Source organism: Mchenga conophoros, linkage group LG11 (assembly GCF_057382185.1).
Source record: "Mchenga conophoros isolate Kocher_MC1m ecotype Shallow Benthic linkage group LG11, M_conophoros_male_GT1.1, whole genome shotgun sequence".
Lineage (NCBI taxonomy): Eukaryota > Metazoa > Chordata > Actinopteri > Cichliformes > Cichlidae > Mchenga > Mchenga conophoros.
Window position 1 is genome coordinate 24364791 of NC_140536.1, and position 27281 is coordinate 24392071.

Genomic DNA, 27281 nt, shown 5'->3' on the forward strand with positions numbered 1-27281 from the left:
TAAAGAGGTGGTTTCACCAGCTGGGATGGTGAATGGGACAAACAGTTAAGAAAAAGGATGGATGCTGTTTTAGTTCGTTTTAGTGTGTTTGCGTTTGAGATGTACCTGTCTGCCCTGGTCTCTGAAGAACTCGCCAGCATTGTCGATGACTTGTTCATCTGTGAGGGTGGAATACGGCTGCTCCTGACAAACGCTCAGCATCTCCCACAGAGTGACTCCGAACGCCCACACGTCGCTCGCCGTGGTGAACTTACCCTGTGATCAGACACCAACACACACCGACGCAGTCACCTTCGTTATCATAAACTCCATTACTGTAAAAGTAATCACATTGTATCATCTATGCTCAGCTTGTGGATCTGTTCTTTAAAATTTACTGACGGGATATTTGAGACATTTCACAGTTGGCCGGTAATTTCCTGTTTCTATTTTGGCTAAACTTTATGCTCTGTTACTGGTGTTTCCCCAAGGTGGACAGCGAAGCACTGTTCTGTGTGTAAGGGAGGTGGACCTACACGCACATCTGTACGGCTACCTTTCTGTGATCATTCATTGCCTCGAAAAACCGGCCTGTTATCATCATTAAGTTAATTTAACCCAAAAAGCCAGAAAATTCGAATTTCTTGAATTTATATTGAACGCTCTGATGAATAAATTAAATATCAGTTTCCATATATAAGTTTTAATGTATCTCACTGTAGCACTGCATGTGTTTGATTGTATAAATTCAGGGGGAAAAAACCCCATGTACACTGATGATGTCGAGGCCTCAAAAATTCCTGAATCTAATATGATTCACTTGCCGCCACATGACTGCATGTGTATGATGCATATAGGAAACATTAGGAAACTGAAGCCCCATAACTGCAAGTCAAACTGTGAACCACTGCAGTCAAATGTGGTCTAAGAAACTGCATAAAAAGAACAGTCATCTCCACGTTTGTTAATTAATCCAATATAAAGACAACATTCCTGTGCTCTCACCATGAGTATGCACTCCCAGGCCATCCAGCGTATTGGCAGCACGGCCCTGCCCTGGATCCTGTAGTAGTCTCCAGCGTACAAGTTCCTGCTCATGCCGAAGTCTGCGATCTTGATGTGACGCTCACCGCCTTGGTCCTCTCCGCTCTCGCCCCTCTCACCCCCAACCAGACAGTTACGTGTGGCCAGATCTCGGTGCACGAAGTTAAGCGAGGAGAGGAACTTCATTCCTGACGCAATCTGGCTGGCCATGGAAATGAGCGCTGGGTAACTGGAGGGAGGAAATTACAGATGGAAGAAAATAAAAACTGTTGCTTTGTGTGCGTCTGTGTGTGCTTTTAAGTATGTGTGTACATTTGTTCGCATGTCCTACCTGATGGTTGGCGTATTGTGTGAAGGTCCAGTTTTGTCCAGAAGCACTCGTTGGGACAAATACTGGTTCAAGTCTCCACACTCCATGTATTCGGTGACCATGCAGAGCGGATCACTGCTCACACACACTCCCAGCAGCCTGATTATGTTCGGGTCCTTCAAGCGAGACAGGATCTTCACCTCTTTCAGGAAGTCGTTCCTGTCGAGGTGAGAAGAAGTTGTTACATCAGAGATAAAAAAAAAAAAAAGAGAAACAATTCCTTCTCAGGCTTACTGTTAAAAAAAAAAAGCATACTTAAATATTTATCAAACAACATGTTTAATGTTAACTCTGGGTAAAGTGAGGAGGTTGCCGACCCCCTGTGGTCAATAATCAACACCTCCAGCCTGCAGCTCCTTGTGGCTTTCCACACTTTTCACTTCATTGATTTGTTTTTGCTGCTCAATATGTTTGTGTAGCTCTGGCTCTCACTAACCTCAAATATAAATCTGTGGGAAGATGTTCCCTGAACATAAGCTCACACGTGCTGATTTAATCTGCTCAGAGCAAAACTCCGGGAGAGCCGGAGTAAAGAAGCAGCAGGTGAAGGGAGTCAAACACCTACAAGTCTACAGACACCCAGAAACCTCATCTAGTTTGTGCACATATGGCCAAAAAAAACCTACAATTAGTTCCAAGACAGAAACATGTCATTAGAGGTCACAGACAGGGAGAGATGTCTGCACAGTGATAGGCATCAAATAAGCAGTTGAATTCTCTTAATTAACTTTTGATCCACAGAGATCAGAGAGAGAAGCAGGCATTTATTGTAGAGGCAGTAATCAGCTCACTGTCACCAGCGAGTGGCTTGTGAGTGATTTGTACATGAAAACAAGGTTTGCTTTACAAAAATGGCAACAAACTTCTACTAAAGGTTAACACTTCAAATAAAACAGAGAACCTGAGAATATCCAATGATTTGTTTTCAAATGACCACTAAATACTCCTTGATAATTAAGAAACTTATTAGGTTCAAGGACCTCAGGAGGAAGCGTGAAAGACAAGTTAGGGTGGGATAACAGAAAGAACAATTGTGAATCACACTGAAGCCAGAGTCCAGGCTGAGGCACATATGATGCTACAGACCTGGCGTTCTTGGAGGCGTCTGGGCGCAGTATCTTCACAGCTACCAGAAGGGGGCGACCTTTTCTCACATTGAAGGGGAACTCCAGTGTAGGAAGGTCCTGAGGGCTCTCGATTTCACACAGGTGTACCTTTCACCCAAAAAATGAAAAAGGCAGGCACTGTTAAAGCACACTCACCCTTCTACCCACTGGAGTTACTTTTCATCTCATTTCTCACCTCTCCAAACTGCCCCTCCCCGAGCTTCTCCTTGAAGATGAGACACTGGCGCGGCAGCTCTGGAAGCGGGGCAGCATCAGCTCCGGGGCTTGAAGAGGCCAAGGCCGGAACAGCGTAGGTGTTGTTGCCACTGACACCTTGCAAGCTCACGATGTCTGCCTCGGCATAGTGGGGGACGCTGGGGGGCATCGGGGGAGACACGGGCGGAGAGAGAGAAGGGTAAGGAGGGGACCCGGGGTAGGGAGGAGGCTCATCCTGTGCTGGGGGGAAACCTTTCTCCATGTCAAAGTCCAGACCACAAGCTGAAGAGAGGAGGAAGATGCAGAGAGGCTGGATGAGACTGAGAAACTACTGTGAGAGAAGAAATGTGTAATCAAATACATTTTAAAAACAGAGCTGTCTCTAAACAGTTTGGGAATTATTGTTGTGAAGGGATGGATTGGATCATTTGAGACTTGTTCAATAACGTTCAGCACATCTACTAGAAGAGTAAAACAGGCAAACTGAGTGAAATCACACACAAAAGGTGTTTTGACCTCACAAATTCACCGTTGTAAATGAGTAAATGATGGGCCCACACAGCTGTGCAGTCATTCATCTGCCTGGACGCTGAGCTAAAGGAAGAATAACTCAGAAACTGTCATCCAACAGAAATTCCAGCGCACACTGGGGATCTCTAGATCGTCTTAATTTATTAAGAGTCATCAGCAATCACAAATTTGTGAGCTCGTTTCTCACTGCGGTTGTGTCTGGTATGCTCATTCACACAATGCAGTGATGGCAGGGGAGACTTTTGCTTAAGCGGACACACTGAATCACCCCCATAAGAAATAAATCACGGAGGTCTGTGACGTGAAAGGCGTGAAGGTGCTGTCAAAATCAGTGACACGCTCCTGACTGAAGGCTAAACTTTCTTACTTAAAAAACCCCAAAACCCTTTCATGTATTGCACAGCATCGGTCTATTCTGCTTAGATTTAAACCTAATTAAAATGTGCTGCTGCGCTTACTAATAGAATTTAAACAGCTCTGAAATATTTAATTTAACAAGGGGTACTTTACATTCAACACAAACTCCTCTCATGAGGTTTCAACAGTTCATAAAAGTCAAACACTTGCGGGGAGTGTGGCCTTTGAATACTAAGTTGTTATATTTTTGTTAAAATAATAATGGGAACGATAAGAGACTTCTTAGTCCGCTTCAAGCTGAGCACCCACGGCCCCATGAATATTAATTATGTTTTAAACAACTGCTTAAATTCAGCATTTTGGACTTTATAATAATTAATGACAATTAAGTAAAAATTAAAATAAGCCACGTTGCAGTTCTGTACAGCTGTGATTGATTGCAAACAGCAGCATGCTAACAGGCTCACAGCGGCAGGACTAACATGTTAATTTTAAACAGGTAGCAAAACACAACGTGCACACGAGACTGGTCAAGATTAGTTTTACCGATTTTTGGCCATGAACCAAATTATTAGACAAATTAAAATTGTGACCAGATGACGTGAAGCGAAGGCATCACCGCATTTAGCCGTCGAGGCTAGTTTTATTGCGGTCCGTCCAATAATTAATGATTCAATCAAACCCACAAATGTGGAAGTCAATGGTGGGAACTGTGGAAGAGTCCAGGAACGACTGCAGACGTGGCGCCAGGATTACGATCCAGGACTGAGCCTTGTAATTAATTATTAATTCAGTGTTTTTAATAATGCTGCTTCTATTTATTAAAAACAGATAGACGTAAAGTTAAGAAAACAATGCTGTGATTTTTATTCTGCTGTGGATTGTGAAGACCAATGTAGGCTGACATTTAATTAAGCACCAAGTAGAGAAACAGAAAGACAGAAACTAGTGGGTGAGGTAGAAAAAATGCACATTGTTCTATTCAAACTTTGCTTTTGTGAAATGTCATTTGAAATTTTGAAAATAATAATTCACATTTTCTCTAATTTTGTCTCTAATACCACTTAGTACACAGCAACAAAAATTGTGACCTACTCAGAAGTAAGACGCTTAGAATTATTCGTCTGATAAAGTTTGTCACAATACTTCTTGTGATTTATGTCTTGTATACATTTGTCCTCTGATGCATTTTCTTTTTCTGTAAAATGAAGTTAAAAATGCAAGCTCACTAACAACAGTGAGCATAAATATTTGCAAACCAGCAAACAACACCGCTTGATCAATCACATGACGGTGACTCACTGCATTCAGCCATGCAGAGATGGTCAAGAGACCTGCTGAAGTTCAAACAGAGCATCATAATGAGGAAGAAATGTGATTTAACTGACTTTGAATGTGACACGGATGCTGGTGGCTGGTCTGAGTATTACAGAAGCTGCTGATCTGCTGGGATTTTCACACACAACCATTTCTGGGTTTACAGAGAATGAGCTCGAAGAGAGAAAATATCCAGTGACTCCTTTTTGAAGTCAGAGGTAAGAGGAGACTGGCCAGACTGCTTCAAGCTGATAGGAAGGCAAGAATAACTCAAATAACCACTCGTTATAAGCGAGGAGCACCTCTGAATGAAGAATGAAGAGAGAAGAGCATCTCTGAATGCACAACATTTTAAACCTTGAAGCAGATGGGCTACAGCAAGAAGACCACACTGGGTGCCAGTAGGGCACTTCTAAAGGCATAAAAAGGTGCAAACCTAATAAATTGGTCAGTAACTTAATTTCTCTTCATAAATAAAAGCTTTGAGTTGCTCAGTCACTCAGTGAAAGGTACAAACTACAGGGGGGGACCATCCAGTTGATCATTACAGCCATGCTGCTTAGTGCATCTAGCAGCAGCATGACTGCTAGTGTGACAGCTATGCTTTCAGCTTGGCTCAGCTCGCTGCAAGCTTTATAAAAAGAAAAAAGTCTGAGTCTGTTAGTCAGTGAACACTTTTAGAATTACCCAAGAGCCAAACCATCCCTTCAAACAAGCAATGAGTAATGTGAGTGGTGAGTGAATGAGAAATGAGTGGAGAGGTCAGACACATGCAAAATACACTAATTCTATGTAGGAAGAAATGTTTGTGTCTCGACTGCGACAGCACATCTGCCGTCTCGACTCAGGTAGTCACAGATGGATAGGTAGGTAATGAAGCAGGGGCCCCTCTTGACTGTTGGCCCAGTCTGAGGTCTCTTACCCTGGGGCACATTGAGGCTCTTTTCCCGAACCTGTGTGGAGCTGGGGACGACTAATGCTCTCGAGCCTTTTCTGTGATCTGGTAGGAGCAGGTAATGGGCTGGGTTGTTTAACAGCAAGGCTGGGAGTGCACACATACACACATACACACACACACACACACACACACACACACACAAGAGGATGCACGGGGCGAGGTGGGGTATACACAGGCACCACAAAGTGGATCGTACAACGCACAGAAAGTGGCACAAAGTACAAACACAGCAAAACAAAATACCAATGATTAGCATGACAATGTTAGCATATCCATCATAATAAAAGGGATGAGGTGGGGTTGCGCTGGCACATGGAGCACAGAACAAAAGTGCATTGCAAAAACAGGCAAGTTAACGTAACTCAGGCAACAATCAAACATAACAAGAACCAGTGGATAAAATAATGTTTCTGTTACTCGTGTTATTTCAAATTCACACAGGCGCCTAGTAAAGATGGCATGCCGACCTCCTGCGGTACAATGCAAGCAAAGGAATGCCTTTTATTTCTTTACTCGTCTTTTCCCCCCTCCCTTGTTGCTTTTCTTCCCTTTTCCCAGAACAATAGCTCTTTTGTGCCCCCTCTGTGCTGTGCATCTTCATGGAGGCCCTCTCCCTGGCAGGGTGTTTAGTTTGATTTACTTTAGCATGGTGGAACGTGTTGTAAAACTATTGTTTTCTTGACATTCATGCCACATTTTTTCCCCCCGTCTCCAAATGTGTTTGCTTTCTGATATGATCAACAAAGCAATCCGTATAAACCACATACATTATTGTAGAAATTTACACACTGTACATGTGGAAGAGTGCATCGTTTCCAAGCCAGCTGCAAGTGGCTGATCAATCTTTGTCACCACATGTTTAGCATCAATCAAAACTAAGAGTGATTTCTTTGGATTGAGCAGCTACAACAGAAATCTTTAACCCCTCAATGAATCAAACATTTCCATCCATATCCTACATAACTGAATAGGTACCTGTGCTGTCTCTGTGATCTCGGGGCCGGAGCAGGGCGCTGGGCTCCTGATACTCCCCTTCTGCCTCTCTGTCGTGGTCTCGGTCATCTGGAAAAGTGTGGATGCGCTGGTAGCGACTCGAGTAGCTGTGGGTGTTGTTGATGACCACGTTGTCTGAGGGGACCGAAAGGTGAACCCGCAGCTCATCGCTGGACAGACTGCCTTGGGCCTGGGGAGGGCAGAGTATTCAGGCAATATAAATGCACCATCTGAGTCTCCGGAGCAGATGTGTGATCAAACCGTGAAAACGGGCACTGATCGTTACACAATTAGCAATAAATGTAAAATGATTCCCACTACACATCCAGATGGAAATGCAGAGTGTCTCTGCCAAAAGACTGGCAGTTGTTATCTCAGGATGCCATCAATCACTTAAAATTGGGTAAAAGGAACAGCTCAGGCTAATCACATTTCTCGCTTAGAGCCATTTATTCAGCAGAAAGTAGTTCCCCTTGAATCTGTTAACAGCAAAATTACCGTTTACCATTTTCGGTTCTCTAGAAAATTATTGTAATTTTTGAGGTTTTCAAGGCTTTCTGCAAAAGTAAACAAACATGTTTTAGCTGGAACGAGCGTGGGGAAAAAACAAAAGTTTCAAAAGTTTGGCTAATAAAATCAGGACTATGTTTAAGAAGAAAAAGCCCACACTGCTCATTATGAGTATATAATGAGTTGGCTTTTCTGTAGAGCTGCTCATTTGAAGTATTACTATACTCGTGCACTAAAAGTATCCCACAGTGCACACATACTTTAAAATGGGCTGGATGTGGTGACCCTAAACCCTCCCTTACTTATACTGCAACACACCTGGGTTACTGGGGGCTTCCCATGATGCACTGAGTGTTTCCTTTTCACTTTCTGCATGTTTATACACCACTCTGCATTTAATCATTAGTCATTATTAACCTCTGTATCTCTTCCACGGTGTACCTTTGTCCTGTATCATCGTCATGTTGGAAAGTTTAACTGACTACACAGTAACCTACATAAAATTCCCAAAACAGGGAATAGGGGAACTGTGAACGAATGACTGACTTTGGATACAACCCAAGATCGGATGAATATAAACCACTTGGGATAAATAAGAAAATGTTTCATGAGCTGATCCTCCATGAGCGCCAGTTTAAAAAGGAATGCCATGTGACCCGAGTCTGGACCCACCTTTCCCAGTAACTTTTTCCAGTACTGCCTCCAAAGAATGACAACTATCACAGCCAGGAGCAGAAGGATGATGCCCACCAGGCAGCCAATCAGAATGGCTGTATTGCTGCTGTCGTCTTTAGCCACGGGAAGCCCCGCCCTTGGAGTAACAGCAGCAAACGCCGGCCCTGGAGAAGGCAAATAGAGGATGAAATGTTAGCATGTTTCCTTGATTTCCTAAAAGTTGCATGCGGGTCTGACGTCATGTCTATCGATCACCATGCAACACCGGGGTCTTCGTGTGTGGGTGTTTGTGAGAGACCGCACGCTGGTCTGAGTTAATGCTCTGGTCAGACTGCGAGGATTTGCTCTTTCGGCACAGTCACGCTCTCACTGAGGTCGCGGTTTCATCAGGCTTACAAAGCATCTGATAGGGATTGCCTGTGTGAGAATGCATTTAGTATGCCCGCTCATACCAGAGAGCTTCTCAGAGCCCGCTGCTGTGAGAACAGTATGTCAACACTGTTTGGCTTTATGCAGCGCTTTAAAGTCAACTATTAATCAGAATCAAGCAGCTATTTCTTCTCCTTTGAAGGTCAAATGTGGCGTGTAATTTGAAAGATGAATGAAAGAGTTTCCTCGGTACAGTTTAGTGTAAACTTTTGCCCATAAACAAACTCTTACAGGCAACAGAGAAACTCATGCAATATGGTGCATAATGCATTTCCGTAGATGTGCGCACATAAATGCATATCATCAACAAACACACACCTGCGCCCACGCTAGTGCGCGCACATTTACCACCAATTGATACATTACAATGTCAGATCAGAAGACGGCCCCTTTCTGTCTGTCACTTCAACACCATGCGGGTAATAAATAAACCCAACCAAAGCCCTTCAACCGCAGCCAGTAACGAGGACAAAGCAGCATACACGCCACAGAAAACCATTTCCAGCTTTCTAAAAAGCCTGTTATTGTCTAGCTGTGGAGACTAGAGCCAGTTCCCGAAAAACATGCAGTTTGTGAGACCACAGGAAGCCCAGTTGTTATTCATACATAAATAAATTTTACTATAGCTCGGTTAGTGTTTTCTCCTCCAGCTGTATATCTTCAAACCCAGGGGAGAGAGCCCGGTGCCAAAGACTGCCCCTGTAATCCTTCTCCCATTATACTTCATACTCTCTACCGAGCAATGGGACAGTTTTAAGATGTTGGAGGAGGGCCAGAGTGGATGGAGTTAGCTTCCCCACCCCTCTGATCGTCCCCTCTTCTCTTTTTTTCCTCTCACCTGAAAGCGTCCAGTTACCAGTGGTGTCCATCATGACAGCGGTGGTGGTGGTGGTGGGGGGTTCTGGAGGAGCGAGGGATGGACAAAGGAGGAAGGCATGAGAAGAAAAGTGATGGAGACTCAGAAGAGAGTGATGAGCAGAGGAAAAAAAAGTCCTGGAAAGCAGAATTCTGCCTTTTTTCTTTTACTCCGATACAGCAATCTTTAAAGTTATTAAAAAAAAACCATAATGAAACAATTGACCTTTAATTTTAAGCCTGATTTCTCCTTTAAATACAACACACTGTGTTAGATAAGGATCGGGCACAGAGGTTCAGGCAAAGAAATTTCAGAGCTCGTGATGACGACAGAGGCCAGTCAAACACGTGCCTCCTTTGGCGCTGCATGCCTCTGGATCTGCTTCATACGCATGACACAGATGCACTGCCAACATGCTTACACTCATGGCAACTGGAAAATAAGAGATAGGAGATGATAGAGAGATCAGGGGAATTAGAGATGTGGTAGAGCGCAGCATGGACCACGGAGGGGTAAATGAAAGAGCACGGCAGGTGATAAAAGGAGACAACAGAGAAGGAATGGTAAGTGGAAAGAGTGAGAGGGGAGATAAATGTTGGGGTGATGAGCAGAGGGATAGAGGGGAAGCGCAGGACTCACCAGTAGGCCCGGTAGTGGAATTGAAGGCACCGCGGCTCGATGTGGGAGCAGAGGAGGTGACATTAACAGGAGGAGGAGAAGATGATTTGGTGCCAGGAATCTTGGGAATATTTGGAGGAAATAAATCAGTGTCTGTGACATCCTCCTCAAACGGCTCTGAATAACCAAAAAGAGACAGAGGGGAGGGGGAGAAGTCAATTTAATGAAAATAAATCATGTTTTATGTGTTTAGAGGGTTTTGTGTGACGCAGCACACCTTCTGGTAGCCCTCAGCTGTGAGGAAACAGTGACTGTGGTCACAGCTGGTTGTTATTCCAGAGAAAGCCAATTCATTTCATTGGATTTAATTACCTTGTTTTTGACTGGGAACTGATCCTTTCCTTATCGATTAGCATGACTGATTGTGTTAGCTCACTAACCCTCGGCAGGTAATCAAATAACATACTCTGCTTTGTTTGCACAACACAGCCAGCATCTCGGTCTTGTAGCTCACGTATGACTAAATGTTAATGCAGGAGTCGACCGGGGAGCTGGAAGGAGTTCGGTTTGTGAAAGTTGACAGCAGAGGAGCTCTGAGCATACTCTCAGCTGCTGAATGCAGAATGAATGAGCGCCGAATGTTTATATGGACCCCCTAATGTGAGAGATAGACTGTAGACCAGGGCTGCCCAATCCCAGTCCTCGAGAGCTACTATCCTGCAGCTTTTAGATGCATCCCTACTCCAACACAGCTGAATCAAATGGTTTGATTACCTCTTCAGCATGCCATCATGTTTGGCAAAGGCCTGATAACAAGCCATTCATTTGATTCGGGTGTGTGGGAACAAGGATGCACCAAAAGCTGCAGGACGGTAGCTCTCGAGGACCGGGATTGGGCACCCCTGCTGTAGACATACGTGATTAGAGGGTGTAAGGAACATCTGACTCTGAAATTACCTCTAAGCCAGCAATGCTAGCCCGGTGGATAGTTGAGTAACAGGTTATCAACCAGGCCGACCGCTTTGTGATGCCAGATGTGAGCCAGCTCTAACTAACACAGCATACAGCTGCATTTGTCGGTAGTTTTGTGAATAAAGTCCGTTACAGACTTCGTGCGACCTTTCTTTACGTGTCAGACGTTTGAACCAAACCTCATTTGGTCATTTATCACCAGTGTGGCTCGAGTCCAGCAGCAAGACGTGTCAGGCCACTGCTGGGTCCACTGATCTGAGCCACCTGAGTTTGGTGAGATAACTCGGCTGATTCTTATCCAACTACACCTGACAGTGTTTTTAACTAGAAAAGACAGCTTAATTAGTCACAGTAATCTGAAGCTGAGAGCAGAGGAGTCCTCTATCCGACTTTGACTCAGATAGGCATGAAACTCATCTTTCTCTGTTCGCCTTCATGCTGCGCCTGATTGTTGGAACCTAGACACAGATAATGAAGACAACAGATGGAGGGAAAATAGTCACTTTTTTAAAAATAGTGTTTTAGATCAGGTAGAAAAGAATGAACGCTAATTATGTTCACAGATGGGCTGCTTTGGGTTTTTAAAATTCTGAATAGGAAAGTACTGATAATGTCTCAGAGAATAGCATGATTTTTCTGTTCATGTCCAAAAGAGGACTCTCAAATGCTGAACATGTTGATCAGTTAAAAGGCTGAAAGCTTCACTCTAAAAGCCACAGCAGCTCCACTTTACTTAAATTTTACACTGAACACCTGAGGAAAGCTGATTGCTGTAGCATGGATGAAAATCCAATCTCTCACAGGTCGGTATTTTTTGGCTTTTTGTTTTGGTGCCATCTATATTTAGCCTTTCCCTAGACAAAGCTAAAACTCAGCTTGACTTCCACGATAGTGCAAGTTGCTAGGATATGTGTGATGTAAGCGCCTAGCGTCTATAGAAGCAATAACCGCCTGCCAGAGTGGCTAAAATACACATCTCACAGATGAAAAAAATGGACAAACTCAATTGTGTTTCCTACCAGAGAGGAAAGATATCTCGCTGATGAGCAGCCAACGGTCGGCAAAGTAGAATTTGCAGCGGAGGATCTGAGCCGGCCGGCCGCCCAGTGGGAGAGAGATGGGTCGTGACGAGGGGTCTTTTAGATCCTCGAGGGGCACAGGCAAGGTGAAGGCAGGAGAGGACCATGGCTGGAGGATGCCAGGCTTAAAAAGGCACTCCACTTTGCTGAAAACTCTGACACCCTGTGTGTGACGGTTATTACTGTGCACCTAGAGGAAGGAGAAAATTGTGTGAGTGCAGAGAAGCAAAAAAAGAAAGAAAAAGTTGCAATCAGTTACAAAATCTTTTCACTACCTATAGCTCATGGACATATCTGGAAAACCTTTAGACCTTTGTCATTCATTATCCGCGGAAAGGCAGGAAGAGATTAAATTAACGCACATAATTAATGACACATTCTCTTTCTGTTGAGCCATAATTGCTTTGGCACGACTTAGAGCAGAGCCGGGCTGCAAATTAACAAAATTAGAACACAGGAGGAGAGAAGGAGGGTAGAAGAAAAGAAAGTGTATGACAGAAGAGAAGAGAATAGAGGATATATCTTCTCTGTTTTACAAGCAGGGAAAGGCCAAAGACGGAAGAATCCATAAAAGCTGAATTAATATACGAGGAGTCGTTGTGGCTGGAAGCGGAAAGAGGAGCTTGACAAGAAGAGACGAGGATGTGGGGGAAGATGGAGGTTGGTCAATTGAGGTCAAAAGTATAGATCTAAGAGACTGAAAATTAAGAACGAGGTTAGCTGTAAACCTTACACACTGAAAGGCCAGCTGCTCTAACCTAATCCACGTGTTAAGTCTCTCTCACACACACACGGCGTGCAAGTGTTTCTGTTTGGAAAGGGGACAAAATGGGGTGTGTGGGTATGCACTGGAAGCTGGTGGTAGAGGTAGAGCTCTGATAAGTCAACAGAAATAAGGAAATTTACTACTCCTTCAGGGAATGCAGCTGCAAAAGCTTAATGTAAGACACACGTTAAGAAATCAAGGGATATATTTGTCTACGTCCACATGCACGGGCAAAAATCTTGGACAAAAAGGCCCAAAGAACAGAACAGAAACTTTAGAAAATGTGTAAGAAGTGCAGGTTATGGCTGACAAAATGTCAAAGGGCAGATTTCTCTTATTAAACACAGTTTGAGGAAGTGCGGTCTTCAGAGACGGGTCAAGCCAGAATCAGGTTCAGGTTCCCTCTCCTTGTTTATTTGACCTGTGTGTCTGACATATCCGCTCGGGCAGGCTAGTGTAACGCTGCGTGTCAGTTGAGGTTAGTGTATGAAAACGACTGGGGAAAAGGCAAGAAAAACAGGATAAGCGTAGGAAAAACACCACGAATACCGCTGGGAGAGATTTTTAAAAGGTAACAGAGGTAAACTGTGGAAAAACACGTGGAAAAAGAAAATAAAGATTCAAAAAATGTTCAGTCACTGTCAGGAGATTTTAGAGTAATTACTTGTGCCCTTTTTAAGGCATGCAGGCTGTTCAATCCACAGAGATGTATATGGTGCTTCTCACCCAAACCGACATTCCAGTCCGCGTCCAATAAGACAACACAGTTATAATTCAAACTGGGTTGCTTCACACCATTATCCCCCTCATTGCTCCACAAACTAACCCCAAAAGCCGCACAGACGCACAAACAGACTGTGATGCAATTTGGTGGCTCCCAGAGAGACGAGCACTGATGCACTGTCCCATCATAAACAATGGCACATTCAAACTAATTAAATGGCTGCAGAGCTATTCCAGTAAAAATGTTGCTTCCTGACGCTGCAGATAAAGGAACTTAGTGCTGTTTAAAAAGAGAGACACACAGACACATAACGGTGCTGATGGAGTTCGTTTTAGGGCCCGAGCTGCTTGGAGACAAAGGAATTTCTAAGCAGTTTCATCAGATGGAGAAATGGGACATGATTGTTTTGGGCTAATGAGATAATGAATCAACCAAAACAATGTATTAATTACAAATACTTCTTTGTCAAGTCAATGGCCTGTTCATAACACAGGAAGACAGGAAGACAGACACAGAGCAGTTAACAAAAGTTAACATTTTTGTGCCTTCGAGAAGCTGGACGCATCGAGGTGCTTCGAACGTTCAGACTGTAGCCCATAAAAAAGAAAGTTTGATTCGACTGCTGTCTGGTTTTCTCAACTTAAGTTTTGGAGGGTTTTTTTGGCAGACAGTTAGAAAAAAAGATCTTCATTTTAAGCTGAAAAGGATGATATGCATCAAAGACGCCCCATTTACTGAGCCGTGCTTTGAAATGTATCACACAGACAAAGAGACTCCTGTTGGATGGAAACTGTGGAGGGTTTAACTGCCAAAAAAATAAATATCAACTACATAAATACATTTATATGATCTTAAATGCACCAATCAATTTAACTGTTATATATAGAGAGAAATCTCAGTTTTAATAAGCTCCTGTGTTCCTTTCCCTCCTGGTACTGATTGCCCTGTTTATACATGTATGATTTTTCCTTTGTATTTTCCCTCATATTTATTCCCCAAAATGTATTTATTTTTGTGTTCGTTCTTTATGCATTTCTGCTTATAAAGGGGGGATTATTCAAAGTGTAACTGCACCAGCCAGAACAAAGCTATTCGTTTTCTACCAGCGGGAATACACGCAAAGAAAAAAACAATACAGAAATAAATCCATAAATAAATGAGTATTTCTTAAATTAATATTAATACATGGACGTGTGAATAAACAGGGGAGAGCAGGAGGAAGTAAATGGAAACCATTTATGCCACATTTTCTTTAATAAGTCAAGGTCTATGTTCAATTTTAAACTGTAAAAATGTAGATTTTAATGATATTTACCGACTCTTTCTTTCATTTACTATGGCAGTTTCACATCTCCATGAACAAAGTCCTGCCATGTCCTCTTAACCATTCACCCAAAACAAAAACACAGGAAATGTACTGAAATGTGACCTGATATGAGATTATCTCAACACATGAAAAACTGGTTTGCGATAAAATGAGTGACGATTTTTAAAGATGATCATTCTTACAAGGTGGATCTCCTCCAAGGCACAGACCATTGACTATCGCTTTTAGCCGCAACGGCATCTCTGATTTACACTATCTGCAGAGGTAACAACGCCCTGCACAGATTTATACACGCACTACTGCACACAAGCACAACTTCGAGTGCCTACCTGCATGTGGTGGAAGACTCGTGGCTTCTCAAAGTGGAACTCAATATCCACGCTGCCTTGCCCGAGGGATTCCCGGCTCCAGCCCAGGTAGTCATACCCAGGCCACACCCTCAACTCCTTAGTCTTTGTAAAGTCGTCTCCTCCCAGGACACCGTCACACAGCTGACCAAGCCCTCCAAACTGTATCCTGCACACAAACAAGCAACAGGTAGCTGTAGCTAAAGAGGTAGTGCAAAGTGTTGAAGTGTCCTCGGGCACTTATTGCATTGCTACTGAACCCCAAATTGGCTTTTGTGCGCACCAGAGGTTAAAAGAAAAAAGAGAGAGAGAAAAAGTGTATAATGGCACAGAATAAAGCACCAATTGTGTGTCTGAGTGTGGCTTTTAGAGCTCAGTAAGAAAAGAAAGTGCTTTGTAAGGACCCGTACATTTACCATTTAAAGCAGAAATAAAGCTGTGTGCACGAGGATGCACACACACTAACACAAGTTCAAACACAAACCTTAACCCCACTTCGTTTTCCCCCTACAAACACACACCTCAGCAAACAGCAAACACTAAGCAACAGAACTGGATCCCCAAACAGTTCCCCCCACTGCCGACCATATGAGCCCTCGCCCGTGCGTTTTGCTACGGGAGCGTCTGGATTACATCAAAAGTGCTACATCACTGGCTAACAAAACATTTCAGCCCCATTAAGCGCACAGCCCACGCAAGGGTGGACACCACCCCCATTTCCCCCCCTCCATGGCTCCCTACCAAAAACCTCACGGCCAGGAAACATGCCTCAAATCCCCGAACAACTAAAGAAAATAATGTCATTCCCTTTCGATTAGGCCGACTGGATAAACCTCATGAGAGGATTTGGCTTCAGAGCTAGCAGATGTGATAAGCACAGTTTTTGTTACTCCATTGATGAAGTCACAAATATCATCATGATAGCGCTTCACCCCACATTTCTGGGTGTCACTAATGTGGTGTGAATTGTTGTCATGATCATATTTCACATTTGCCGCTGCAGTGCCGTGATTTATAAACGAGGCCATGCCTGCACATTTCCATTAAAGCGAAATCCAGGCGTTTATGGAAATCCAGCATACTTGTGCATAAAAATGAAAATGGAAAAGATGCTCGGAGCAGATGTACGTCTTACCCTTGTTCCGTGCTCCCATCATAGGTGGAGTCGTTGAGATACACAGACATGCCGGGCAGCTGCATGACATGACCCACTGGAGCTGTGTAAGCCTTCAACCCATCTGAAACACGGCAAGACGGGAAGAAATATTAGTCGAGAGGTCCTTGAAACAAGCATTTTTTTTTCCCGTTTTCATTGTGAGTAGTTCAACATGTACAGAGCCAACAGAAATCCCAGCTGCAGGGAAGAACTGCTACAGCTGGATTTCAAGCAGTAAAACAAACTAAAAGGCCATCCACCAGCGGAACTCGAGCCTCCTTGCCTCTAATGTACACCTAATCAGCCCACTCCCTGAGAACAGAGGTGACGTCAGTAACGCTGACTCCAGCCCGGTGCTTTGCTACCCAAAATAAACACAATTCTTCACATAACATATGTGCAGCACACCCTGATTGCACATAAACATGTGTCTTTAGATGTGAGTATTTGCAGGTACCGGTGTGCGAGTGCTTGAGAGCCAAGCAGGTCCAAAGTTAAAGCTAAGGAATAATAATGGGGTGACATTGTGCTGCCTCTCTAAAATCTGATATGGAATGAAATAAAAGGTCAAATATGTATAATTTGACCTTTTATTTCATTCCATATCAGACTTTAGAGAGGCAGCATTACATTGTGTAGATTCTGCATAATCTCCAGCCCGTAGGAAAAACGAAAAGGGAAAAGAGCCGAAAGCCACATTCAAGCATATTTCAGAGGGATGGTGTCCCTGAAGACACAGACCGGGAACTGGTCTTTTAGTGCCAGTGGCAGTTGTGATTTACTGACAACCCAGTGAGCGTCTGAGGGAGGTGGGTGGGGCAGGATAGGAGACATAAATACTCAGTGAGTCAGTGTTGTGCTTCAGCAAACATGGAGACCAACACCATTCATCAATATGGGGCTTCTTTTATTTGGCCAAATCCCACAAAGGCTGTAAATTTGAATGCCTCAATTCGATGTATGGAATGCATGGAAAAAAAACAACCCACACACTTGTGATCATTACCATCTGATACAGGATCAAATCTGGGACGACAGCCAGCTAAGCCATCTTCACCATATGAAATATTTTATCTAAACTGGAGGGCACGCATCGCCTAGCACAGACAAAACGAGTGTTCGTAAAATCGGGGACGTTGTCCATCAAATCCACGCTCATACACACTCACCGTTCCAAAGGCAGCCATAGAGCTCCACCCGAAGACAAACGCTCATAACCCGGTCGGCGAGGGGGTAGAATCGCACCATGCGAGCCACAATGGGAGGTCCGAGGTCTTTCAGCACAACATCATAGGTGTTCTCATTACCAGACACCACCTAGGGGAGAGCAGTTCAAATATTCAATCACACAGCATGTTGTTCGCCTCTGCTAATAAATGTAAGGTTGAATAAATCCACACCTTAAGGCGCCCAGATTTTATTCAGAGTGCATTTTCTGAATTTGTTAATCCAAGAGGAGCTGAAATGAACCGACTGAACTTTTTCTTTAATACATAAAGGTGCAAAGAATGATTGATTTGAGAGGTTAGAGCCGCAGGCTGTTTTTAGATGAAACACATTAACGCAAAAAAAATTACTTCGGTTTGCAGTTTCTCAATATTTGTTGTGTGTCAATATAAGGTCCAGAATAGTAAATGCAAGTGAGAGCCAAACAGTGTAACCTTCCTTAAACATTTTGTTGTCGGAGTTTGTAATTCCCAAGCTGCCATGTAAGAGTGGTACAAAACACAGAGTACCATGTATCACCAAATCAAATATTCAACAGATGCAATAATAGAGGCTTTAAAAGAATATAAACTCTGCACATGCATTCGTTGCATTGTTCAGCCGGAAGCTTGGCTTAGTTCCAAACTGCTCAACTTCACAATGAATAATAAGTAAATCAAATGCAAATGAATTATACAGATAGCTGTGATTAACACTTCATTTATACTCAACAGCCCCAGGATATTAAGTCGTATCCTATCAATAATGGAGTCGCCCTCAGCAGTATGTTTCTTGTGTTGACACCCCACTTGCTCATTTAATGACATTCAAATTGTTATTTCGCTCCATTTGTTTGTGACAGAAACAGAGGGATCCAGTTCATTTGTAATCAAGGCGAGGACGTGAGAAAAATCCCACTTACATCTTGGCCCCAGCGGTCCTTCCAGGTGATCCATTTCTCTCCATCTCGGGAATAGCGGAGCCGGTAACTGCGTGCAAATTCCTGACCGTGCCCATCAGCGTGGCGACCTTGAGTGCCGACCAGAGCCAGGAAGTGGAGTCTGCGCAGGTCAATCTACAGATGACAGATGATCATAACGTATGTCACTCAGAAAGCTGGAAATGCCAACAAGATTTAAAAGTACTGGGATGCTTCCAAACTCACCTACATTTACTCATATTGTTCAATTTCAATATATTTTAGGACTTATTTTCATATGCTTACGATAGTCTAAAAAGTGTGTGCTCAGAATGCAAAGAGCTGATTTGGGAGGATATCGATGACCTTGATGTAGAGAAAAGATGATTAGCGCGGTCTAGACTGACAAATATGTGTTCTTGTAGGATTACAGTTAAGAGCTTCTTCACCACTGCAATTTCAATGATTTTTAAAGATAGAAAGGAGAACTCATGAAGAGCATAAAGAGATCTTATCTGTCTTTCAGTATCTACTAAAAGCTGGGAGTGACACACGCATGCATTAGGAGAAGAAAAAGGAAAACAGCGACCCTGCTTCTGCCCAGATGTAACAAACACAACGACTGGTAAAATAAAATCCTATCTTTGTTGCACTTTTTGCACAACTGTAACAAACATCCATCCACCCGATTTCTTAACCTTTGGAGTCTATCCTAACTGTGATGGGTGAGATGCTGTGTATGGCCCGGACGGATCACCAGTCCATCACAGGGACTAACACAGAGAGAAAGGCAACCTTCGCATTCACATTCATTCATGTTTGTAGCTGTGGGAGGAAACCAGAGTTCCTGGAAGCAGAAAAAAAACCGCACATGCACAAGGAGAAAACGCAGACTCCACATTTTTTTCCTAAATGTTTAAACAGTATATTTGCACTTTATTATTATGCCCAACGAAACCTTATAGCTTCTGTAAAACCACCTCAAAGTAAAAATCTGTCTGAATTATTGAACAGACTTTTATAACGGTTACAAATGCACTCAGACCTCGTTAATCATTAAATATCAATCAATACCTTTCACCAAACCAGCAGCCGTAGTGAGCAATAAGTGCACCTGCATATCAGAGCAGAAAAAGATGAGCATCCCACCTGAAGGTACTCTGATCCGCTGGGGAACACGGATCCTAATGGACACCACGCTCCGTCCCCCTCTCCAGTACTCAACCTGAGAAAGAGACGGAGATAGAGAGAGATGATAATGTCAGATAACAGTAAAGGAAAACAAACTGCAAGTTGTTTAAAGCGAAAACACAAATCGTAAGCTCACGAAATCCCAGTCCCACACGCAAACACTCGCACGCAGATAGAAACATGACTACCGGCAGACTGCATCAAATCCCCGAGTGCCGGCAGTGTGCAGAGGTACAAGTGAGAATTCAGCACAAACAGTCCAGTCCTCCACCAACACAAATTGGATTTTACAGCAGCCAAACATTCACATATAAATATGACAACACTCTCTGAAAAAGAGAGAAAGATGCATAAAAACTGGAAATGGCTAAAGACAGAGAGACTGAGAAAACCTGCAGAGCCCTGTTATTACTGTATATTGATTTTTAGTTGATGTTGAATCTGTTTTTAATTTCACTTTAGGGTCCAGAGTGAATTTCCTGCTTTCAGTGTTTAAAAATGTTGGTTTCAGTTTTTATATATAGTTTTTATATGCATATATATTTATGTATTTTGCATTAGAGTTTGTTTATTTGTCTAGAATGTGGTTTCAGTTTTCAAAAGTCTAGTTTTTATCTTGAAATGTTTTTGCGCACTCCGTTTAGTTTAGTTAACCAACCTCATGGAAAAAGCAGAGAACACAAGCGGCTCATGAAGAGAGGAAACGAGATGAAAGGAGCAGAGTGAAAATTACCGGCTCCTCCACATTCTTCAAACCTCACAACAAGATCTGTGTGGTGTCGAGCGTCAGGACCAATCTTTGCTCGCAGGCCTGCCACGACCACACACGCACCAAAGGTTTTCACTCAGCCCAAACCCTAACCCTGAGAAGAAAAGTTCATAGCAGCACCGCGGAGCAGCCGCACGACGACCACAAATTTGGCTGTGTGCGACTCCGACTCGTACCGAGGAGCTTTGGAACAGACGCCAGGCCACAACCGCGCTCTGACCACCGTGGGGCTTCTCTCAAAATGAAAGCTGCTGCTCAGACCACCAAAACAAATCACTGGATCAACTCGGTCGCACTGACAGCCATGCTTGGACTTTAATCACTCCCGTTCTCCCCTCAGCGGGTGAGATCATGCTGCTGGGAACCACAAGATGATATCAACACATTAGGGCTCCACCAAGTGTTCTCTAATGGAGAGAGGATGAGGAGGGAGAGCTAGCGTGCACCAGCCAGCATGAATAACATTACAGAACAGCGCTCTGCCAAGTAACTCATTTTTCTCCCGTCTCACTGTGTGTCTGTCTTTTGATTCCTCCCTAAATACCAGCCAACTCTTCATTCGTCTCCCATTGTTCACAGCTCACTCATTCCCTCCATCATTTCCTCTCTCACTCCAACCAATAAGCTGGTATTCCACTGGCCAAGAGTAATCACCTACCAGCTCTGCATCTCTCCCTCCACACACCACCCTCCCTCAAAAACCCTGCTTTCAGATTAATTTCCCCCCTACCTTTCAGCACGCCATTGCAGCAATCCACCTCACACTTATTTTATTTATTTATTTTTTTTAATCTTCATGTCCGCTGCTCTCTCTGTTTTCTCTCTTTTTGGATCTCCCTGATGTGCCTTAAAAAGAGGCTGCACTAATAATCATTTCCACATGGTTAGACGCTCTGCCAAGAGACCCAACCCAGCAAGCTGATGGAGGCAAGTGAACCCAAACACACACATGCACGATCCCACAGATTACACGTGGCGGTAACATGTTGCAGACCTTACAGCCAGACAGATAAGGTGGTGATCTAATTACCAAGTAGGTTTTAAGAAGACACACACAAACTATCATCTTCCACCTTAATCTAATAAACCTGCTAAAAATTACTTTAGCACGGTGCCAACAGACTGAAAATAAGACAGCACATCAGCCTGGCATGAGCACTGGAATATCTCATTCCTGTGGAAGAGAGATCGCTTCAATTTTGCTCAGCAAGTTTAAATACAACAGCAGCTCTTTTACAGAGTATGACAAGTGGCCAGCGTGACATCTTGACTCCTGAAAGGGATGATAACGCAGCCTGATAATTGGGCCCAATTACCATTTTGCTGTACTTAAAGACTCTGTATACGATTCGCTGAACAAATCAGAAATGTGGGCGGCAATTCAGACAGGCGCTACCAGGCTATTAAATCCGCCCTATCAAGTAGAAACCAGCTGAGATCCCAGTCGGTGCTGCTATTCAAAGAGGTGATTATGTTTTCTTTATAAGAAGCTTTCTCCCGTGGCTGGCTTGGAAAGAAAAAGCAACCCAATTTTAGAAGCACCACACCTGTGGTTTTGCGTGCGTCAATCCATTACACCTCACATCAACCCTAATCATTCTGCTCTCAAACCATCCATTAGCATTTTTCCCTACTTCTCCAGGCGTCTAATTGTTCTTTTTGATCTCAATACGGTGTGAAAATCAAATCGCACGCTCTGAGAAGTTATTCGAGTTACGTAATCCGTCACAGCGAACATCAAGTCTGTATTCATTTTGTCACTGTTACACTTTCACTGCATGGTGATGTCTGCTGTCTGAGCTGTATTATCTCACCACATCAAAGCGGTGACAGCCAGGAATAATAGGAAAAGAACTTCTGAATTTAATTACTGTACAGCACACATCCAAAATAAGTCGAGTCGCTGCTGCCGTCCTAAAAAAACCTTGTAAATCTGCCATTTTTTTACTTTCTAATAGTAACAGAGTATAGCACTTGGACAAAAAGCAAGCAATTTATCATCCCCTGAAACCTTCACTTAGTTGCTCTGATGCAGATGTGAACCCAACGGTGTGTGTGTTGGTGCACGGTGACATCACTGCTGTTGAAAACTGTTTTTCAGCCGTCGTAACCAGAAACCGCTCTTAACCCTGCGTTATAACTTTCCACGTAACCCGGCATGCACCTTTTTAGAGAAACGTAACTCATCTTGGGTCGATGCAGCCCTCACTGAGTCTGACTGACATTGGAGGTTACAACGTGGGGTTAGAGGGGTTTCCGGTTACATCATCAAGTCATGAAGTGGATTTCTTGCTGAAGCAGAATTCAAGCGTAACTCTTCAAAAACTCTTCTTTAAAAACGGGATGGCAACCTGCTTGCAACTTGGAAAAGTCTGTAGATGTCTGGTGACTGCAGGTGGTTGTGGCGACCAGCTTTCAATCACAAGGCAGTTGCACAGGTTGCATGGTGGGAGGCAACCTGTCTCCAAACAATTGCAGTCAGAACATCAGAAAGACTGGCAAAGGTTTGAAAGTAACTTCCATCTAATTCATAAATGCAAACATATTCAACACACTGTAATCAATCCAAGTCAGAAACTCATCTGCAATATGTCTCTTACTGTTACTCAGTGCAACTGGTTGCCAACTGGTTGTATACTGGTTACTGATGCCCATTTTGCATTTTCTTTGAGGTTCTGGTTCGACTCTGAATCTAAACAGGTATTGTGAATTTCTGTCTCTGTAGATTGCAACAGATTTGATCACCTTCAGCTGCACATTGAGTTCATCTTATTGCTGTTTTATTGCTCTCTCAGCTGACTGCGGCCATCTTCAGAGTAACCATTTAAAAGGCAAAAAGATCACTTTTGTTGTGACTGTAGCATAAGCGGAAGAAGAACTACAGATTTTAGACAAAAGTTTGTGTTTGTGGAAATGTGCTTAGGTATTTGAGAGTAACCTTTGAACTCCAGGTACAACAGACACACAGACACACACTTCCCACCTTCCATGTTTGGCCTCTGTGGAGTCTGACCAGGCGCTGGAGGCAGTGATGTCAGAATCTGGGATGGTGCCATCCTCCATCCCCAGGGCGTAACGACACTGAGCTGTAAGGGAAGGGTTGAGGGAGATAGAGACAGAGAAGGAGAGGAAGACAGAGGCCGGATAAAGATATGAGAAAAATTCTCCTCCGTGTAGAGCACATGTCCAGGGGAAATTTAATATTTCCATTAGAGCATGAGTGGTCATCATTGGTCACGGAGCATAATGTTGTTATGTCATTTCTGGGAAAAGTTCCGGACTTTATGCTTCATAACTCACACAGACAGTGAGTGGAAGGGGAAAAATGTAACGCTCCTACCTTTGCTTTTATTTGCTTTAATGTCCGTTGGTACTGTTCATGCAATGCGTAATGTCACTGTCACTTATTCCGGTAATACCTCTCTCACTAGTCACAAGTGACTTCATTAGACGGACTGCCAGTAATACCCGTATGCACCTCCAAGTTTATGCTCACAGCTTATGAGGCCACCCGCTGTGAAATACTGTGACCTGTCATCTCTGAGAATACACCTTTCCCATTTCTTCAGTGCCCGTTTCTGTTGGGCATTTGCAGAGAGAGAACTAAAGCGAGAAAGAAACTAAGGGCGATGGAATGAACACAGACAGGTCTCAGATATCTGCACCGGCTCTGCTCCAGCGGCAGCATTATCAACCGATCCAGATAGCGCGGTCCCAGGCAGGGATTACCCAACGATGGCGCTATCTGAGGACGAGGTGAGGGGGTGAGAGGCTGCGGGAGTGTTGGGCAGTGATAAAGTGGAAAGGGTTACTGACAGCGATATGCAGGGTTGGCTGAGGGTGACATAAAGAGGCGGGGGTTGGGTGGGCGTCTAACTCAGTTTCTGTCATTGACTCAGTGAACAGGAATGTCGGGCCGCATGACAAACCCTAAAACCTCCCAACGGACGCCACACACACACACACACACACACACACACACACACCCTGAGGACAGGTGCCCATTTCATTACATCATCATCATTATACCACATCGCCAGTCAACAGCCCGCCATCTGCAGTCTTTTCACCTCTCGCTCTCTCGTCTCTGCCCCGCTGTGTCCTCTGGCTTCACTTTCTCTGTCTGTCATCTTACATTAAATTTTAGTGCATGCACCAAACCTTGCTGCTCACACTGCCAAGCTTGATTTAATCATTTCAACAAGACAAAATGCGAGCGTCTCTATTGCACTACACAGCCTGTTAATTTATCTAGATTCACGGATATGATTAAGTAAAAAATCAAACAGTCATTTAACAGGCGATTACTCCTCCCAAAACAATTTTTTTAATTAGAGCTGTAAATAATAACCTTTTTCCAATACCAATCACTCCTCTTCAGTTTTTACTATATAATTTTTTCTGTCAGTTAAATAATAAAAAGAGAAGCACAACCAGAACGAGCTTAATCTTATGTGTCAGAGACCATCAGAGAAGTCTTTCTTGAAAACTGTTTGGAAAAGAATCTTTACTTTCAGAGAACAATGTTTGCCCTGATCGTGGTCTATCGCCGTCTACCAGCAGCTAAACTTCAACCGAGAGCTCAAGAAAACGTAAGATCAAGAAGAAAAGGATATATTTATAAAAATATGTACATAAAAGATGGAAGAAACATTGGCAACAGGGGACGGAGACTCCTCTGTTCATTGTAAAGCGCTTTGAGGGGTCCCGAAAAAGCGCTATATAAATGCAATCCATTATTATTATTATTATTATTATTATTATTATTATTATTATTATTATTATTATGAAAAAAAGACTGTTAGTGAATACTTTCAGATGATCTTAATAGCTTGTTTTAAGTCTTTTGTTCTTAAATAAAACAATGTGTTTGTTTCGTGAGTTACACACCCACGAGGAGTAAATTGACCATATAAAGCATATGTCCATCCTTGAGATGTATGGTTTCACAAAAGTAAGATGGCTCCAGCCAAAGCTTCTAAACGACACATCACAAATCAGCGAGTAATGCCCTGGTGATTCAGGCCATCCTTTATATACAGTCTATGGGAAAAACAAGCCATTGTCTAATGGGATTTGAAAGCTAAAAAGCAGTCAGTGCAGGAGATGCAGACACAAATGACTAAAATCAAATATTCAGTTTATCAAAAACACCATCAGGCCTTTCAAGGACTCACACTGGCTGTGTTACTGTTAGCCATTACCTGTTCAATTCTATTTTGGGTCTCTGGTACTCCACTGGTAAGATGTGCACTTTATTTCAAAGCCTGCACCAAAAAACTTAACGAAGCAATTGCCACAAACTTTACTCTCTTTACCCTTCTCTGTTTTAGTTGAAGTTGTTTGTTACAATTTCTTAATTTTTCAGGATGTTGGAGATATTCTCAGTTTTTCAGGTGTCTGGTAATCATGCAATTAAAGCATTGGACAAACAAAATCTGGGAACTCATTGGCTAGTCATCTCACCTGATTTTTACTTTCAGTGAAGCCAGCAGATATCTGGGCCAAGATTTCCTTTCCCTTGCACCGGTGATTTCTTATGAACACAGATACTTAACAAAAAAAACTAAAAACTATGTGGACTGTTTACCTGCATCCAATCAGGTCCACCACAGATTTAAATCTTCTGGCACCAAAAGACTGTCCAGGACAGAACAGCACAGCTAGAGTATGTTTTGCTATCCAGAGCAATGCTAATCAAGATACGCCCATGCAAATATCATGTTTAATAATTCCGACTACTTGTTTCAGTTGTACTTTGGGTACACTTTAGGCAACTTCATGCAAAAACTCATAAATCTACTCAAATGTTTGCTGGGTTTTTTTGTTTTATATCAGCTTAAATATTGCTTAAATGTCACATGCTGGCAGCTGGGAGATCATTTCAAGAATAATTAATGAATTAAACAAATACTAAATGTATAATTAAGACAGTAATGACAGTTACAGATTTTCTCCTATTCACAGACCAGCTGCTCCGGTCCAAAGTTTGGCCGCCCTGCAGACACTCTCCTCTGGTTACACCTGGCTGGCACACATTCACTAACTCCTCATGCATTCCCTTCTCCGACATTTTGATTGACACTTTCACGATCTGCTTGTGCATTAGCGGTCTTGACAAGCTGCCGGTTGCGGTGGGGGGTGGGGGGGTTGCCTAGCTATCTTATTCTCCTGTTTCAAACAACTGGCTGGCAGACAGGGAGAGGACACAGGATAGCCTGTTGATAGTGGATGGAGAATGAGGCTGACTGATCTGAGAATGTGAGGAGAATTTCAGAGCAGCGGGGAAGGCGTTTGCTGTGCCCAAGGAGAGGAAGAGGGTAACAGGTTTGAAAATGCAATCATGTCTGAGTTTGGGGGACAAAGTAGGACACAAACAAAAACAAATTCAAACTGAGGACACGATGTTTTCTGCTCTACACATGTATAGATGACATCCCACCTGGATCAAAGTGCCACTCATGCTCCTCTGCAGACGACGCCAGCACTGCCAGGATGGTGACCACAGCGACAGGGAACACTCGCAGGGTTGTCAAAGCCATGAGAGCAGCAACACACCTGGTTACCTGTCGGGAGTCAGACTGACGACCAAAGGCATACCTGTCGCAGAGAAAAAGGCATTTAGAACCACATCTCCTATAAAAACTTTTTTTTAAAAAGCCCATTAAAAACACCAGGCAGCACCATCAGACCACAAATCATTTCACTTCATATACATATATATATACATATATATACATTCACATGCACACATACAGCCCTACCCCCAGACTGTAAAGCTCACAGACCCGCCATCGCCACCGATAACTCAACCCTCGGTCAAATCCTCTTATTCCAAAGCACGTCGCGTGTCTCACAATCATTTG

At 43.3% G+C, this 27281-nt stretch overlaps 1 protein-coding gene across 5 annotated transcripts in view; it reads right to left on the reverse strand.

The window, feature by feature from the left end:
- Positions 1 to 27281, reverse strand: part of ddr1 (discoidin domain receptor tyrosine kinase 1) — a 57040-nt gene that overhangs the window by 5754 nt on the left and 24005 nt on the right. For 2 of the 5 annotated variants that reach the window (XM_085291687.1, XM_085291684.1), the window contains exons 2-19: positions 26858 to 27015; positions 23399 to 23501; positions 19605 to 19680; positions 18459 to 18611; positions 17500 to 17647; positions 16310 to 16412; positions 15157 to 15343; positions 11951 to 12200; positions 9981 to 10136; positions 9324 to 9386; positions 8054 to 8220; positions 6854 to 7061; positions 5843 to 5962; positions 2696 to 2997; positions 2480 to 2607; positions 1355 to 1552; positions 985 to 1252; positions 106 to 255 (exon numbers count right to left, since the gene is read on the reverse strand). In XM_085291687.1, coding sequence (XP_085147813.1) covers positions 106 to 255; positions 985 to 1252; positions 1355 to 1552; positions 2480 to 2607; positions 2696 to 2997; positions 5843 to 5962; positions 6854 to 7061; positions 8054 to 8220; positions 9324 to 9386; positions 9981 to 10136; positions 11951 to 12200; positions 15157 to 15343; positions 16310 to 16412; positions 17500 to 17647; positions 18459 to 18611; positions 19605 to 19680; positions 23399 to 23501; positions 26858 to 26957 — 2880 coding nt within the window. In that variant the 5' untranslated portion in view covers positions 26958 to 27015. The remainder of the gene's footprint in view (positions 1 to 105; positions 256 to 984; positions 1253 to 1354; positions 1553 to 2479; positions 2608 to 2695; positions 2998 to 5842; positions 5963 to 6853; positions 7062 to 8053; positions 8221 to 9323; positions 9387 to 9980; positions 10137 to 11950; positions 12201 to 15156; positions 15344 to 16309; positions 16413 to 17499; positions 17648 to 18458; positions 18612 to 19604; positions 19681 to 23398; positions 23502 to 26857; positions 27016 to 27281) is intronic. The other 3 variants (XM_085291685.1, XM_085291688.1, XM_085291689.1) reach the window with 3 other exon arrangements.